This window comes from Pristis pectinata, chromosome 17, assembly GCF_009764475.1.
Source record: "Pristis pectinata isolate sPriPec2 chromosome 17, sPriPec2.1.pri, whole genome shotgun sequence".
NCBI classification, from domain to species: Eukaryota; Metazoa; Chordata; class Chondrichthyes; order Rhinopristiformes; family Pristidae; genus Pristis; species Pristis pectinata.
In genome coordinates, this window is record NC_067421.1 from 40,063,725 (window position 1) to 40,082,719 (window position 18,995).

The 18,995-nt window shown below is 43.7% G+C and overlaps 1 protein-coding gene across 1 annotated transcript in view; it reads left to right on the forward strand.

Moving 5' to 3' along the window:
• si:dkey-112e17.1 (uncharacterized) overlaps window positions 1-9,148 on the forward strand; it is a 29,561-nt gene extending 20,413 nt beyond the window's left edge. The window contains exons 4-7 of the mRNA XM_052032548.1: window positions 1,150-1,270; window positions 1,954-2,087; window positions 4,719-4,949; window positions 6,725-9,148. Of these exons, the coding sequence (XP_051888508.1) occupies window positions 1,150-1,270; window positions 1,954-2,087; window positions 4,719-4,949; window positions 6,725-7,315 (1,077 nt within the window). The 3' untranslated portion in view covers window positions 7,316-9,148. The remainder of the gene's footprint in view (window positions 1-1,149; window positions 1,271-1,953; window positions 2,088-4,718; window positions 4,950-6,724) is intronic.
• The last annotated feature ends 9,847 nt before the right edge of the window (window positions 9,149-18,995 follow it).

Here is an 18,995-nt window from a genome sequence, read left to right on the forward strand (position 1 = left end):
GAATAAACGTAAAAAGAAATTCTCAGCATGTCAGCTGACAACTGTGGAGGGGAACTGCTTAACTTTGGATCAATAACCCTTCTTCAGAACTGGTAGATGCTGGAACTTGAACAGTGGTAGGAAGAGGAGATCTGTAATGGGACAGAAGACAGGAGAGGTTAATGACAGAACTCTCGATGAGATCTCCTTTCCCTGCCACTGTTCAAGTTATTGCCAACTTGGATTGCTCAGTTTAATCACAGGACCACCCCCACCATCACTAATAGTTTTAAATCTATGGAATAAGTGTCCAAGCCAAATTGACAAAAGTTAACTTTTAAATGCTTCAGATATTTTTCACCCAAGACCTCCGGAGACCTGTCTTTAACTCCTTTCAAAGCTTCCAACTATCTCTGATTGTTTGGAGCCAGGAAGTGGAAGGGAATGACCTCTGTTTGACCTCCTCTCCACTTTCAGCTGCAGTAGCCCTTGGATGGAGCCACCAGGGTGAATCGTACCCCAGCATCTCCTTCCACATTGGCCAGGACTCTTTCCCTCCTGCTGGTCAAAAGGCTCTAGCTAGGCAGGAAAGACTAGGAGTTGTCTGGATGCTGGTGGTGCTGGGATCTGGTGACCTCCACTTCCTTGCCTAGTTCTGGCTTCTTCCAATCTCGAGTCTCTGTCACCATCTATTCAAAAGGGAAACGTTTCAGCCTCCATTCTGGAAGGAACAAATTGCCTTTTTGAGGCTTAACTATTGTCTCCCTACCAATGGGAGTTGGTGTGAGTTGTTTCTTTTATATTCCTTCTTGAGACACAAGTGACATTGGTGAAGTTTGGTACCCACTGTCCATCCCTAATTGTCCTTGGTACAGTGGTGCTGAATGTGTTTCCACTGGGCACCAGGGATTTGAGCCAATGACAAAAGAATGTCCATGTGTCCAAATGGTGGCCATTTGCCAGCATTCCCATACGTCCACTCTAGGTGAGGAGCGTTGAGGGTTGAAGAGGAGCTAACAGAGGAGCTTTGGAAGGTGGCGACACTATATTTCTGGGATCAGCACAGTGGCAATGCCTCCTTCCCCACCCGATTCCACATCAGAATTCCAGGGCTACGTGGGATGTTGACCCAGTGTTGAAATGTTTAAATGTCCACCTTCACTTTTGTAGAACGGGATCCAGAATTCAGCAGTTGATATCGGGGAGATGCAGCTCGTGGCCAACAGGACAAATCAGGATGTCTTGACTGAAAATGAGAACAACAATCACAGCATCAGCCTTGGAAGACCGGGTCAGTGCTGGGTGGCGATTGCTCTAAGTTGCAAAGGGTCTGTCCACCTTCAATGAGCGCAATGTAAACCTTCCCAGAATTATTTCACAGTGAATCCTCTGCCTTTTGTCAGTGAATATGGACCCCCTTCACCCAAGCCTCGCTGAATCACCCCCCCACCTATCTGCTGCTGTTCCCTGGGCATTTGTTAAACAGCCCTCTGCCCAACTTCAGCTCCCACTCCCTGGTGGGAGAAGTACTCCCCCCCTCCCCCCCCCCCCCCCCCGGTTAAACTCCCTCCCTTTCTCCCATTTCCATATTGGAAAAGTTATAGGATTGTGGAAGTGAAGAATTTTTAAAAATTCCCTTGGAAATATTTCATTCTTAAAGTAAAATGAAGAACTAATGTGATCATGAGTTCAGCACCTTTCAGATTTGACTGTAATTCATCTTGTTCCCCCCCAATGTGGTATGAAGCTCTCTAAAGATGGATGATTATTTACTAAACTATCGTGATTTTTCTTTTCTCTATAAAATTGCAGGCAATGTGGGCAAACATTTTACTTTTTTGTTAAATAATCCAAAACTGACCAAATTTTGAAATGAAGGGGTAAATTTTTAAACTGGCTAGACAGCTGCCTCTGTGCAGTTGTAGCAGCAAGCTACAACTGGTCCACTTTCACTGCTCTCCTGACCTCTTGCAGGTAATTCCCTCCACACTGAAATGGAAGTCACCTCCACTGAGTCAGCAGTGACGGAGTCCGGGAGCGACGAGATCTTTGTGATTTCTGCTGGTCCCAGCGTGGGAACTTTGCATTTCTCCAGCTTTAAGACTAAGGTACAATGGGAACCTTGGCCATAACACAGGAGGGGGTGGGAGGAAGTACAATCATCAGCTTGCAGATTGTTCAATCTCCCAGTACAAATATTCTTTAATACATGTCTTTTCAAGTTTAATTATTATTTATTGTAATCTGTGAGATTTCCTATCTTGCTGCTCCTAAAATCGCCATTCACCACCTACACACTGCAGTGGGAATTTTTGATCACCAGAATATTAACTTGGCCTAGCCCCTTGCGTCTCTTCCAAAAGCCTCTCAGATGTATATATATTTCAAGCTTCAATCATCTGCATATCCTCTTGACTCTTATTTAAATACATTCTCAGGATTTGGGCATCAACAAGATGCCTTCAGAAATTGGTGTTAGAACTAAATGACCTGCTGCTCAGTCAGTTAATTATGGTGGTGCAGGGGGTTGCAGTTGTGTAAATGTAATGGACCCAGAATGGGTAAGGATGGCAGAGTTCCTTCCTGAAATGCTGCTTATGAGAATTCAATCAGTTAACGATTCCTCTTTCTGATATCACCCTTGTACTTCTGACTTGTTTCAAAACCAACTCAAACTCTGGATCATTAATCCAGGTTTTTGGCCTTGGCATTACCATTCCAGTAAATCCACAAGGCCACCTTTTCCCTTGGTTCAGTTATTGTTAAGAAAAGGCTTTTTGCTGGTTAAATAGATTACTGAAGTGTCCTTTTAAAGATAATGTTGTACATAAACTTGACATGAACAAGGGATCCTGTGAAATATTCATTGCGGTCAAAGTCAGGCATTGTGGCTCCTTGCCTTGACATCAGTTCAAGCTGTGCAATAAAGTGTGGAGAGCTTGTGAACTTGGCACAACACTAAGTGCCTGTTTTGGTTTGTAATGTTTGTCTAGACAAATAAGCTGCAGTTCTTTGTAGGGATTATCTTATTCTCCGGTGGGAAAACAAAGATTAACCATAGGTTTTCTGTTTTAGTCAAGAGCTCTTTATCAAATGGTGTACTACAACAAGAACAACAACACGGAAGACTAAATATGTATAACAGCTTGCAAAATGCCCCAAAATGATTTGCAAAAACGTCACCATACAATGTGGACAGATGTTTGAAAAGATGGCGCAAAGCTTAGTTATAAAAATAGATCTTTAAAGTGCTATTTAAAGGAAAGAAAGGCTATGATATTTAGGAAAGGAATTTCAGAGCTGGGGGCCCAGGCAGCTGAAGGTACAGCTGCCAGTGGTGGAGGACTGCACATGAAGATTGGGAATCAGAAGAGCTTGTTTTTGTTTACTATTCACGTGAATGACAGGCTGGTGATAGAACAACAAACTCCTGCACACAGCCTGCAGCATCACAGAATGCAGTGGGTCTGCACCATTATTTCTTTTGGTTATTATACTGCTGCAACCTCAGCAGAGGCACTGAATCCTTATCCCAAAACTGGGAATTTTTCTGACTCTGATAGATTTGCAGTTTAGCAACTACAGTTCTATTGTCAAAGGGTCAACTTCTCCAGGTTAGCATTTGTAGTTCAAATCCAGTCTGGAGCCATCACAAGGAAATCCACTCCCAGTACAGTAGTGAGGGAAGTGCTGGACTGCCAGAGGCACTACCTTTCAGCTGAAGCCATGTTGTCAATGGCTCTCTTCGGTGGATGCAAAGACCTCTTGGCTGCTGCTTCAAATAAAAAAAACAAAAATTTAAAAAACAGGAAGCTCTGGGTCATTTGTCTGGTGACTAACAGCTGAAAAGAGATGATCTGGTTATTATCACATCACTGTTGTGCACACTTGCTGTGTACCTATTGGCTGCTGAATTCTTGCATCACAATCCTTCAGTGACTACAACATTCAGTTCACTGTGAAGAGTGATATAGAGATGGGATTTTTGTGACTTTACAGTTGGTCAGCCATAGATTAGTTATTTCCCTGCTGTATCTGAGCTGCACCAACTATTCTTGCTTGATATTGATTCATGATTCTATAAAACAAATTGGCAACTTTCAGACACCTTGGTTTACAGTGAGCTTCACTGGAGTCATTTTTCAATCCAGCTGTGGCCTGCTTCCCACCTTGTCCCCTCCATTAACCTGAGCCCATCCAAGACTGCTCTGTGCTCCAACTTTCACCTGAATTCCATTTAACAATTGTTCCTCCAGGATATGAACCAAATTGTCTTCCAGCTGAATTTAAATATTCTTGTGCTTCTTTTCAAATCCTTCTATGGCCTCACTCCACCCTACTTCCAGAACCTCTTACGGTCTTCCACACTCTGTGTACTTCCACTAATTCTGGCCTCCATCACATCCATCACTCAAACACCGGTGGCTGTGGCTTCAGTTTCCAAGGCCAAACACTCCTTCATTCCTTTGCTCACTATCTGTTTCTTAAAGATGTTCTCTTAAAATCTACTGCTATAACCAATCGCATGGTCATCTGTCCTACCACCACCCAGTATGTCTCACATAAATGTTTGCTTAATAAAATTCTGGGACGTTTTACAAATTTAAAAAGGTGTTGTACAAATACAAACTATTGTTGTAGACACAAAGATTATTGAGAAGGCAGATATACGACCTCACTGACTCCCTCTGCGCACTGGCAGACTTTATCTGGGCTCTCACCAACCATCTCATTCACAGGTCCCCAAGAGAAGCCCAGCGAGTTCACCTACTGTCTGCGACTGGCTGGTGCCAGATCTCCCACCTTCTTATGGGGAAAAACCACCGATGGCTCAAACTGGAAATGGCAGAAGGGACTCTCCAACTGGGCAGCAAGGATGCAACACCCAGCAGGATGTTCTGAGGCCATTGCCGCGCGATTGGTGTGGCTGGACTTCAACTGGACCATTTGCTAAGCTAGTGGGGAATTGTGTGAGTATATCTAACTAAGGAGACACTGTGCACAGGCATGTTCCAGGTCCCATTGAAGGCACTAGTGAAGGTAGGAAGTGTAGCAAGACCATAACATTTAAGGATGGGCTAAGGTGGTTGGTTGCAGTGGATAAAGAAGAAAATGGGATGAATAGAAAACAGTGAGACAGGCAGGCAGACCTGTGTCAACATCGTCACAAAGTTTATCTTGAAGTGTAATCATTGTAGTAATTAAGCAGCCATGTCAGATTGGGACACCACTCGGAAGAATACAGCGGCACGGACTGGTTGTGGCAAACAACTTGTTTTTGCTTGTAACTTCTACATAGCTTCATTAAGCCTAGAAGAAACAATATGGCTGCAATTTTGTAGTGAAAGACAGACTGCAGAATGTTCCAAGTAGAAGAATAGACTGTCGGAGGAAACTGTAGCCACAGCAAGCTGCCAGACTGAATAATTTATACTTCTCTCTCCCTTCTCCTGCCACCCTCCCCCCCCCCCCCCCCCCCCACCCGACATTGGAAAAGATTGACTGGAAAACTGGGGAGAAATACCATTCTCTTTGTAAAAGTGTGATGGAATCTTTTGTGTTGAGTTAGTGAATAGAAAGGGGCAGCACTTCTTTAATACTAAAAAAAAAATTAGAAACACTGGAAATGTGAAAATGCTCAGCAGGTCAGATCACAGTTAATGTTTTAGGATGAAGGCCCTTTATCAGAACTAACAAATTAGTTCCCAATTGTGCTACAGGGTCCTCAATCTAAAGCACTGTTTCATTTTCCACAGATACTGCTCGACCTGAGTATTTCCAGTGTTTTCTATTTTAACTTTTTAGTAGTGGTAGTTTGGGATCTGTACACTGGTCTCCAAGATGGGATTCAAATCCATAACCTTCTGACTCAAAGCTGAGATGCTGCTTACTAAACCAAAATGAATAAGAATGGGAAAGCAACCAACATATTCAAAGACCTCTGCCACCTCAGCCACACTTTTACCCCCTTCCATCAGGCAGAAGATACAAAAGCCTGAAAGCACGTACCATCAGGCTCAAGGACAGCTTCTATCCCACTGTTATAAGACTCCTGAATGTATGATAAGATGGACTTGACCTTGCAATCTACCTTGCCACAGCCCTTGCAACTTATAGTCTGCCTGCACTACACTCTCTAACTGTATCACTTTATTCTGCATTGTTATTATTTTTCCCTTGTACTACTTCAATGTACTTGAGTTTCGAATAATCTGTCTGGAAAGCATGCAGACAAAGCTTTGTTATCTCAGTACATGTGACAATAATAAACCAATTACAAAAAAAAATAGGAGTAGGCCTCTCAGCACCTCAAGCCTGCCCCACCAGTCACCTTGTCTAACCCAGGCCTCCAACTATGCGTTGGTTCCCCTTAGCTGTCAATTCCCCAATCTTCCAAAAAATTTATTGACCTCCTCCTGAAGTACCCCCAATGATCCAGCCTCCACAACCCTCTGGGATTAAGAATTCCTAGAGATTTACCACTTCTGTGAGAAGTTCCTACACACCCGTTTTAAGCGACCGGCCCCTAATCTTGTAACTGTCTGACGGAGGTGCTCCCACTAGTAGAAACATCTCCACCTCGACCAACAAGAAACAGCTACTCAAAAACAAAGCAGTTGTTAAACATGTTAAATCTGGTGGGGTTTAAGATGATTGAGCTGTGAGTCAAATGGAAAACATCAAATACTGTAACAAGAATGTTTTCTTCCAGCTGCTTCATTTAGTATTTTATACTTTTATACAGACCACAGGCAGTTTACTGAGTGACCACCACAATGAGAACCAGCGGAAGGTCATGTCAGATATGCAGTTAGAGGCTGACTGGGAACAACTGTATACTGACTCTTCTGGAAGTACTGCCTCATACCCCCTCACTCGATCAGCACAGAGTCAACGCAAGGTCACCTCAGCCACCAACTTACGGCGAGCCTGGTTTGGAAGTCCCTGCTTTGGCTTCCGACCGGGTGCATCTCTGCACAACTCCAGCACAGCTGCCAACAGTCACAACTGGGCAAGGCAGTCAGTTCCTCAACATGGCCCATGCGGTGAGGGTCCCAGACCTCTGGTGGAGAGCACCGTGTCAAATAACATTAAGGGCTTCCAGATCGATGGTGCCAAAACCAGGCACCTGGCAACCGAATCAGACAGAATAAACCTGACCAAACCAGTTTTTGTCATTTCAGAAGCAAGTGAGGACCGAGAGCCTCTGGTCCAAGCTCTAGACACTGTTGGCCAATCTGCTGACATCAGCCACTTTGCGGAAATAAAGCCTGACAAAAGCAACCCAGCTTCGGAGGAACAGAGGCTGACCCATCCAGTCACTGGGGCATCTTAAATCAATCAGCCTCTGCTTCAGTGCAGCAGATTAAGCGTCCAACTTCATGTATCATTACACTGAGGCACAATCGATGCTTCAAGGGACAAAGCATCACCTCACCGAAAGGGACAAGTGGTGCTGAACTCTGCCTAACAGCTCCAAACCCACCTTACACATCACAAGCAGTTACTGCACTGACCTTCAGCATGGCTGGTGGATGTGCAGGGGGAGCCCAAGGCATTACTTGGCATCAGGAGCAAAGTAATTCTTGTTTGGGACAGTGGTGCTGTTGGAGAAGTCTCCAGTTTTCCATTGGCAACCAGTTAGTTGGTTGTTCTGCAAGGCAGTTTGCAGTTGATTGCTTTGAAGCTCAGAATGGAAATGCAATACATCCCAAGGATTAAGTGCCTCATGGCTAAGGAGACGGAAGCTTCACTTAATGACTTCAGTTTCCTATTAAAAAAGCAATATAACTGTTAATACTAAGCTAAATGTATAAATTCTAAACCTTATTAGTAATTGATGGCGGTAAATTCACTAACACTGGTTCATAAAACAGAAAACACACCCAGTTATCTTTTCAGAGTGGCAGTAAAGTGAGGAGGAAGGTTACAGTTTTAAGTAAAAGAGTTGGAAAAATCCACGACGATCCATTAAGATTTTGAAACTGGCGGAGACCAGTAAGAAATAGTTGCCAGGAGGCAAATTGATGCATTGTGTGTGATTCTTGACTCAGAATATCAGGCTGCAGGAAGCTCTGCGAAGTGTCTACCCTGAAACATTTATCTACTTTTCTGCCAGTGCTAACATACTCTGCTGGGTAATCTGGCATTCGCTGGTCCTGGAGTGGCAGTGAAATGTGCAAACAGTGTTACAATGAAGCAAAGAAACGTGGAACAAGCTCCAATGATTTGTTCCCACTGAAATTTCATTACAGGATATTAACTATTTTAATGCTTTCTTCCTGTTGCTATAAATGAATTAAATGGTGTTAAAACTTAATGGCTAAAGTGTGAAATGATTAGATTGATTACAAGAATCTGATCCACCCTTCCTCCACACCATGCACACACACGGGTCTGTTTTTGACACCACTGACCCTGTGTGCCTTGTGTTTCTAGTTTTTACTTTTTTTAGTCACAACAGTTTAAACTCTCACACAGAGAATAGTGACGTCATGTGGACTGGACTCAAAGCCAGGTCACCCCTGAGGAGTGCTAATACCCGAAGGTGTCTCCCAAGCCCTGGACAAAAACTATTGGCTGTTAACTGATGGTTTTAACTGTCAGGTCCTGGTGCTTTTCCCATTGCAAACTTATTCCAAAATTGAAAACAGGAACAGAAATGCTGTTAGCCCGCAGATTTCGGTCCATTTCTCACTAAGTTTCCTGTTGCTAGGCATGGGGTGAGGTAATTCCGAATAGCTTTACCTTTTCATCTTTGTTCACTCACACTTGTGCACGTATGCAGTACTGTTCACTTTAGTCTCACTAAATTCCTGTTGAGGGGAAATTGGTTCTTGAAATAGTTATGAGGTTGGATTTGTCTGAATAAAGCCCAGTCTTTCAAATTTAAAATCTTCAAACATCTTTGATTTAGCCTCTGGCTATCTTAATCTCCTACACTTTGGACTCATTCAAATGCTGCTGCAGAGTGACTTGTGTATGCCTAGTTGCTGAATGTGCCCCTCAGAATTCCCACCCTATCATCGCCCAATACCTCAATGCCATTTTCACAATTCTCATTTATAATCATTTCTCCCAGCTTCACCTATTGGGCCCTTGAGACCGCCTGCCAGGACTTTTCACCCCACATTAGTCATTTTGTCAGTCACCCCCCCACCACCTGCTCATTCAGACCTTCCATTACAGCCTCCCATTGAATAAGTTCAGTAACTCCACCTTCACAGCTGTCTTGGATAGGTGACACAAGATTAACGACCCACAGGGAAGAAATGACTGCTCATAATGTAACTATATCCCTTCACTCCAGAATCCACCACCAGGGGAGATATCCTCATTATCTACCCCAGCAATTCCCCCTCAGAATCTTGAAATAAAATCACTTTTCATTCTTTTACACTCTTTAGAATCTACTAACTTGTACAATTGCTCATCACAAGACACAACTTTCATGCCAGGAATCAATTCTGTGACTCTTTTCTGAACTGCCTTCAGTGCAAGTATCTCCTCAAGCATTCCCTTGTGATCGAGGATGACTTGCTTCCACGCTGGTCTTTGGAGTTCTGAGGTGGCTGATGAAGCCAATGTGACCTGAGAACCTAGAACTTGACTGTTGTATGAAAGCATTAAAAAAAATGTGAGAACACAAGAGAGAGCAGTTGCTGGAAAGCAGAGCAACAAAGTCTGCTGAAGGAACTTGGTGAGTTCTTGATGCAGGGTTTTGACCCAAAACGTCGACAATTCCTTTCCTCCCAGATGCTGCATGACCTGCCGCATTCCTCCAGCAGATTGTTTGTTGCTACAAAAAAAAATGTGAAACCATCTAGGGACCTGGCAGAGAGGAATCAGAATTTCACGTGGCTTTTCAAGAGCTATCCAACAAATCACACTCCCTTTAGAACTGCTATTTATTCCCTTTCAAAGATATCAAATCTGCTTTCATATCCAGAATAGGTGGTGTACACAGTGAAGGAGATTGATAGGGTTAGCATAACGCTATTACAACGCCAGCGACCTGGGTTCAATTCCTGCCGCTGTCTGTAAGGAGTTTGTATGTTCTCCTTGTGTGTCTGCGTGGGTTTCCTCCAGGTGCTCCGGTTTCCTCCCACATTCCAAAGACGTACGGGTTAGGAAGTTGTGGGCATGCTTTGTTGGCGCTGGAAGAGTGGTGGCACTTGCGGGCTGCTCCCAGCACATTCTCAGTAACGCAAAAAGATGCATTTCACTGTGTGTTTCCGTATACATGTGACTAATAAATAAAAGCCAAGTGTGGATCAACCTTGTACACCACGCCTGATATACCAGGAACCTGCTTCACTGGTCTCATTTCCAGTGATTCATTTTCAAAAAAAAGATGGCATTTGATCAAGCAAATGAGAATATGTTTTACAGTTCTTCAACCACAGGATGCTTCCAATGTGCTTTACACCCAATTAAGTACTTCTGAGTTGCAGCTACTTCTAATGCAGGAAATGCAAGAGTTGATTTTGTACACAGCAAGCTCCCATCGAAGAGCAATAACCATCAGCAACCTATTTTAACTGTCAACTGGAGAACAAATCTTGGCTGAATGATGAGCTCATGCTTTTGGAGTGGGTCTTGAACTCACAGTCTGATTCAGAGACAAGATGCCACTGACTGAGTCAGAGCTGTACAGATGAACGATGCAGTAACTATTCCATCCTTGTGAAACTAGTTTAGGTCACAAATTGCTTCAAGGTTGTGCAAATAATGGAATGTCTATTTCTGCAAATACGTGGGGATTAGTAAATTACTCACTGAAAAGAATAATTTAGTACTGAATTATTAAATAAAGTCAAAAAAGGCACTTAATATACCACATTGTTCACGTCATGTTTGGATATCAAGGTATAGATGCAACAATATTTGATTAACACTAAATATAGAAAGAAAATTAAACTTGCATTAATGTAGTACCATATTACGTCTCTCCTACATTGCGAAGCATCACAAATACGTGGAATTGCATTCTCACCCACACAGCCAGTTAGTGCTTACAGCTCTACAGTCCAGTGTGACAGACACTACTTTCCCATAAAAAAAGGTACGAGAAACAGATAATTTGCCTTTTTAAACATGATACGATTTTAGCAATCAATCTTAACCAGAGCATTTGGTGAACTCCTTAGTACGTGGGATCTACATGAAATAGGACGGAAACAACTGATTCTGCAGATGCTGGAATCTGGAGCAACACACGCAAAATGCTGGAGGAACTCAGCAGGTCAAATGAACAGTCAATGTTTTAGATTGAGACCCTTCATCAGGACTGGAAAAGAAGAGGGTAGAAGCCAGAATAAAAAAGGTAGGGGTAGGGGGAGAGGGAGGAGCACAGGCAGGCAGGTGACAGGCGAGTCCAGGTGAGAGGGGGAAGGTGGGAGAGTGGGGGAGGAGGGATGAAAGGGAGTGATGCAAGAGGCTGAGAGATGATGGGTGGAAGAGGCAAAGGGCTGGAGGAGGAGGAATCTGGTAGGAGTGGACAGTAGACCATGGAATAAGGGGAAGGAGGCTGGGAATAGGAGGGAGGCCATGAAGGCGGGTGAGGGGAAAGAGGAGCGAGGGGGCCACAGGAATGAGGGAAAACAAAGGGGGGTGAAGGGGGGTTAAAAGTGTGTGTGAGGGGGGTTTACCAGAAGTTGGAGAAATAGATGTCGAAGCCATCAGGTTGGAGACTATCAAGACGGAATATGAGGTGTTGCTCCTCCAACCTGCGTCTGGCCTCAGAGGCAGCCGTGGATAGACATGCCACTCCGACCGGATTCCTCCTCCTTCAGCCCTTTGCCTCTTCCACCCATCACCTCTCAGCCTCCTGCATCACTCCCTTTCAGCCCCCTCCCCCACCCACCTACCTTCCCCTCTCACCTGGATTCACCTGCCAGCTTGTGCTTCTCCCCCTCCCTTTTTTATTCTGGCTTCTGCCCTCTTCCTTTCCAGTCCTGATGAAGGGTCTTGACCTGAAACGTCGACTGTTTATTTCCCTCCATAGATGCTGCCTGACCCGCTGAGTTCCTCGGGCATTTTGTGTGTTGAAATAGTAGGACACTTTCCCTCATTCCTTTCTTTCAAAGGATGGCAAGTCTCTAAATGTGGATTACATGGGAAAATTCAGGAGTGCACCTTGAATCCACAACCTGTCTAGTTGAATACCTTGTATACTACAACTTAACCAACGTCTTAAAAAGGTTCTCAAACAAATCCACATTGAATTGATCCAAAATGGCAGCTTACAGGGCTCCATGTATGTCACCCAAAGATAGCCCAGCGTGGAAACAAGCAGAAACACTTATAACCATTTCAGTCAAAGTGCCAAATAAATGATCCATCCAAGCTCCCTCCTGATATCCTCAGAGAAGCCAGTCTACACCCAATTTGATTCACCCCACATGGTATCAAGAAACAGTTGACTGTAATGGTCACAGCAAAGGATAGGAGACCAGATAACCTAGTTGTACTCAAGACTTTCACTCCAGAATTAGCCAAGCTGCTCCAACACGGTCACAACAGAAATCTACTCACCTACCCAACAATGTAGAAAATCAGTCTACACTCAACCAAAATGATGGAAGCCATCCTTACTGTGCTATCAAGCAGTATTTATTCACCAATAATGTGCACACTGATGCTTAGATTTAGTTTTGCCAGAACCACTCAGCTCCAGACCTCAGAGCCTTGGACCATACATGGATCAAAGAGCTGAAATCTCAGGGGAGGGGCTGTGGGAGGAAAGAGCGACTGCCCTTGAGATCAATGCAACTTACTGTAGCATTATAGAGCCCTGGCAAAACTGAAGTCAATGGGCAACAAAAGAAAGACACAGCTCAAATGAAGATAGAGGACAATCATCCTAGCCCCAGAATATCACTGCAGGAGTCACTCCGAGCAATGTTCTAGGCTCAATCATCTAAAGCTATTTCATCAATGACCTTCCTTCCATCACAAACATTATAAAATAGGAGGTCACCTGCTTGTGAATGATTAGTCCAAGATTTCAACACCTCCTGTGCTAATTCCACACAACCTTCAACTCTGGTTTCTCCAAAAAAAAAATTATCTATCTTTTTAAATACCTCCAGTGACCTAGTCTCTGTAGGTCAGAAGCAGGGATGTTCACTGATTGCACAATGTCTAATTCCACCCACAACTCTATAGCAAATGAAGCAATCCATGCCTACATGCTTCATGACCAGAACATTTAGGCAGAGTTGATAAGTAGCAGGTAACATTTGCACCACAGAAATGCCAAGCAGTGACCATCTCCAACCAGTTATACTCAATGTTGTTACCATCACCAAGTGCTCCATCATTAACATCTTCACGGTCCTATTGACCAGAAGCACAACCAGACCAGCTACACAAATACCATGCCCCAAAGATAAGTTCATTGGCTGGCCTGTTGCAAGTGACTCTTTCCTTCTACCCCAAAGCTTTTCCAGTATGTAGAAAGCCAGTCAGGAGCATGATAGAATACTCTCCACTTACCTGGATGAGCACAGATCCAAAAACACTCAAGCAGCCCAACATCATCCAGAATAAAACAGCCAATTGACTGCATCATATCGACCATGTGAAACATTCACTCCCTCTACCACAGTCTTGCTGTTACTTTGCAGAACTTTTGAGATCACACCTGGAAGACTACATATAGTTTTGACCTCAGTTAAGGATATACTTTTAGAACCATAGAACAATACAGCACAATACAGGCCCTTCAGCCCACCATGTTGTGCCGACCTTCAAACCACACCTAAGACTATCTAACCCCTTCCTCCCACATATCCCTCCATCTTAAATTCCTCCATATGCTTATCTAACACTCTCCTGAACTTGACCAACCTATCAGCCTCCACCACCACTCCAGGCAGCACATTCCATGCACCAACCACTCTCTGGGTGAAAAACCTCCCTCTGATATCTCCCTTGAACTTCCCACCCATTACCTTAAAGCCATTGATGCATTGATGCCCTGGGAAAGAGGCGCTGGCTGTCCAGTCTATCTATTCCTCTTAATATCTTGTATACCTCTGTCATGTCTGCCCTCATCCTCCTTCTCTCCAATGAGTAAAGCCCTAGCTCCTTTAGTCTCTCCTCATAATGCATACTCTCGAATCCAAGCAGCATCCTGGTATATCTCCTCTGCACCTTTTCCAATGCCTCCACATCCTTCCTATAATGAGGCGACCAGAACTGGACACAGTACTCTAAGTGTGGCTTAACCAGAGTTTTGTAAAGCTGCATCATTACTTTGCGGCTCTTAAACCCGATCCCACGACTTATGAAAGCTAACATCCCATAAGCTTTCTTAACTACCCTATCTACCTGTGAGGCAACTTTCAGTGATCTGTGGATATGAACCCCCAGATCCCTCTGCTCCTCTACAGTCCAGAATCCTGCCATTTACCTTGTACTCTGCCTTGGAGTCTATCCTTCCAAAGTGTACCACCTCACACTTCTCTGGATTGAACTCCATCTGCCACTTGTCAGCCCAGCTCTGCATCCTATCAATATCCCTCCGTAAGCTTCGACAGCCCTCCACACTATCCACAACACCACCAATCTTTGGGTCATCTGCAAACTTGCTAACCCACCCTTCCACCCCCTCATCTAAGTCATTAATAAATATCACAAAAAGTAGAGGTCCCAGAACCAATCCCTGTGGGACACCACTAGTCACAGCCCTCCAATCCGAATGCACTCCCTCCACCACAACAGGCAAGCCAATTCTGAATCCACACGGCCAAGCCTCCCTGGATCCCTTGGCCTCTGACCTTCTGAAGAAGCCTACCATGCAGAACCTTATCAAATGCCTTACTAAAATCCATGTAGACCACATCCACTGCACTACCCTCATCAATCTTCCTGGTCACCTCCTCAAAGAACCCTATCAGGCTTGAGAGGCAAGATCTTCCCTTCACAAAGCCATGCTGGCTGTCCCTAATCAGTCCATGATTCTCTAAATGCTCATATATCCTATCTCTTAGAATCCTTTCTAACAGCTTACCCACCACAGACGTAAGGCTCACTGGTCTGTAATTCCCTGGACTATCCCTACTACCTTTTTTGAACAAGGGGACAACATTCGCCACCCTCCAATCCTCCAGTACCATCCCCGTGGCCAACGAGGACTCAAAGATCCTAACCAACGGTTCAGCAATCTCCTCCCTCACCTCAAGAAGCAGCCTGGGGAATATTCCGTCAGGCCCCGGGGACTTATCTGTCCTAATATTTTCTAACAACTCCATCACATCCTCTCTCTTGGTATCTACATACTCCAGAACATTACCCTCACCAACACTGTCCTCAGCATCATCAAGACCCCTCTCCTTGGTGAATACTGAAGAGAAGTGTTCATTGAGAACCTCACCCATTTCCACAGCTTCCAGGCACATCTTCCCACCTTTGTCTTTAATCAGACCTACCTTTACTCTAGCCATCCTTCTGCTCTTCACATACGAGAAAAAAGCCTTGGGATTCTCCTTAACCCTACTCGCCAAAGCCTTTTCATGTCCCCTTCTCACTCTCCTCAGCCCTTTAAGTTCCTTCCTTGTTACTCTATATTCCACACGAGCCCTATCTGATCCTTGCTGCTTACACCTTTTGTATGCTGCCGCCTTCTTCCTAACTAGTTGTTCCACCTCTCTCGTCACCCACGGTTCCTTCACCCTGCCATTCCTTCTCTGCCTCACCGGGCCAAATTTATCCCTAACATCCTGCAAAAGATCCCTGAACATCGACCACATCTCCATAGTACATCTCCCTTCAAAAATGTCATCCCAATTTACACTCCCAAGATCTCGCCTTATAGCCTCATAATTCGCCTTTCCCCAATTAAATATCATTCCGTCCTCTTCGCTCCTATCCCTGTCCATGACAATTCAAAAGGTTATGGAGCAGTGGTCACTGTCCCCCAAATGCTCACCCACCGATAGATCTGTCACTTGTCCCGGTTCATTACCTAAAACTAGATCTAATATGGCATTCCCTCTAGTCGGTCTGTCAACATACTGTGTCAGGAATCTGTCCTAGACACACAAACTCTGCCCCGTCTAAACCTTTGGCACTAAGTAGGTGCCAAGTAGGTTTCTTGGAGACAATGCAGAGAAAGTTAACTAGATTGATTTTTTAGGATAAATGTATGCCTTATGAGAAAGGATTAAATAAATTGGGCCTAGGCTCCCTGGCATTTAGAATCGAGGGGTGATCTTATTGACAAGATTCTGTGGTGGTTTGATAGGATACTACAATGTACTTTCCCCTGGTGACGGAGGTGGTGGAAGCATCAGGAATGAGGTAGCATAGTCTCAAGTCATCATCCACTTAATTCTGATGAAGAGGAATGTCATCTTACAGATCTTAGGAATTGACCTCCACACCTGTGGATGCCAAGTCATTCAAGACAGATTTTTGATCTACAGGGAAAGAATCAAGAGTTAACATAGAACAGGCTCTTCAGCCCAAAATACCTGCAATAATCATAATACCAATTTAAACTAATCCCATCTGTCCGTACATGGTCTGTGTCCTTCCATTGCCTGCCTGTTTGGCTGTCTAAATGTCTCCGAAACCTTGCCATCATATCTGCATCCACTACCTCCCCTGGCAACACGTTCCAGGTACCTACCACATGATTTGTGGGGGGGGGGGGGGGGGGGGAGAGAAACAACAAAAAAAACTTGCCTTGCAAATCCCCTTTATAAAAACTTTCCCCTGACCTTAGTTCAATGCTCTACAGTATGTAACAGTTCCATGTTGGGAAAAAGACTGACAAATCGATGCCTGTCATAATTTTACATACCTGTCAGGTTGCCCCTTAGCCTCCAATGCCCCAGCGAAAACAATCCAAATGTGTCCAACCTTTCCAATCCAGGCAACACCCCAATGAATCTCTTCTGCATCCTCTAAAACCTCCACATCCTTTCTGTAAGGTGACAACCAGAACTGCACACAATACTCCAAATGTGGCCTCAAAGTTTTATAAAGCTGCAACATATCTTCCCAACTTGTATACTCAACCAATGAAGGAAAGTATGCTGTACACCTTCTTTCCACCTCATCCACTTGTGTTGCCAGTTGCAGGGAGCTATGGACTTGTATCCTAAGATCCTCTGTACACCAATGCTCTTAAGGGTCCTGCCATTTATTGTATACTTTCTGCTTGCATTTGACCTCCCAAAATCTAACACTTCACACTTGTCCAGAGTAAACTCCATCTGCCGTTTCTCCACCCAAGTTTCATACCAATATCCTGTAGTATACTTTCACAACCTTCTTCACTATCCATAACTCTACCAATTTTCATGTCATCTGCAAATTTACTGATCAGACCACTTACATTTTCATCCAAATCATTATACATCACAAACAACAGGTCGTAGCACTGATCCTTGCAGAACACCACTCCAGTCAAGAAAAACACCTCTCTACCACTGTCTTCATGTCTTCTATGCTGCAGCCAGTTTTGGACCCAATTTACAATTCTTCATGGATCGATATCACCTAATCCTCTGGATCAGGCTAACATGAGGGACCTTGTCAAACCCACTGCCCTATCCTCTTAATTCACCTTTAACACTTTCTCAAAAAACTCAGATTTGTGAGACAGAGTTAGGGGAAATCAGGAGGGAAAAATGGGAGTCAAGGCCAACTATTAGATCAGACACAATCTTATTGACGGAGAGTAGGTTGAGATGTCAGACAACTTACTCCTGCTCCTATTATTTCTTACATATTGCAGCATTCCCTTGAAGGATTGGGATGACAGGAGGTGTGAGTAAAAGATCATTCACCATGGGAATTTGCCTTCTAAATGGGGTGAGAAATCAGTCCACTCCCACACATACAGATTTCTGGTATAAATGGACCACGCTCACAACATATTGCTTCCTTTAGCTTGGTTTTGGTACTCAGATTTGCCATTTTACACACAATATCAATTCATAGATCAAGTTTCAAATCAAAACCAGCACTGGTTCTCTTCCAAGGTTTCCACAGAGGATTAGGTGCATGTAACCGTGCCTCACCTGACAAAAAGGTCACCAGCTGCCAATGTCTGCATTTATGCACACACTTGCCTGGTTTAATTAGCATGACTGCAGGAGATAATTTACTAACAAAACAGAGATGTGGTTGAAAAGGGCAGTAAAACACAACAGTGTGCTCAACTTTGCAATCTCATTAAATGGTAATGAAGTAAACAAACCTTCATGATAACAAGTGATCATTTGGTGGTAACAGCTTAATAGAAATCAGCCCATTTGTTAGAACTGAAGACCCAGTGAGAATTCTATTATCTGTGTGACCTCATTAAGTAATTCATGACCTACAACTAACAAGGACATTTTGTTATTAAATTGAGGCCACATTATAACCAATTTGTTCTTCAGTCCTTAAATGAATCATAATTTACAATCTAAACAAAAGAGTTGCTAAGAATAAAAGAACACTCATCCAAATTGCTTGCAAGTAATTATCAGTCTTAAATAAATACAATTAGATAACTTAATTTACACACAGCTATAAATGCAGCATAAATTGCTTTTCCCAAATTCATAATGAGACTTCAAATTAGTGCTGCTGGTGCTCGTTAATGGGTTTCTAAAGAAAACCATTCGAAATTGATCTACAAAATTGAGAACCAAACATCAACTGGGCCCTGCTCATCTCTCTATCCATGACACTCTGCAGATCTCAGAAAATTCCCTCAAATGTGCATTCAAAACAAATCTGTCATTTTGTGAAGTCTATTTCTGCTTTGGGCAGCTGTCTTTCATGTCTGTGGTTCAGTCAAGGCATTAATATGCTCAAGTACATATTTATTCTGGGAGTGATGGCGGTGGACAAAGCAATTTTCCTGCACCCCTAAAAATTCTGGAGGTACTCTTGTAATCCAAATAGGAATTCAAAATAACACTCTATAAATTAGGTTAGCCACGAATCTCAAGATAGATTAATAAATATTCGCCCCCTGCAAAGCTGCAGACAATTCCAATGTACATCCT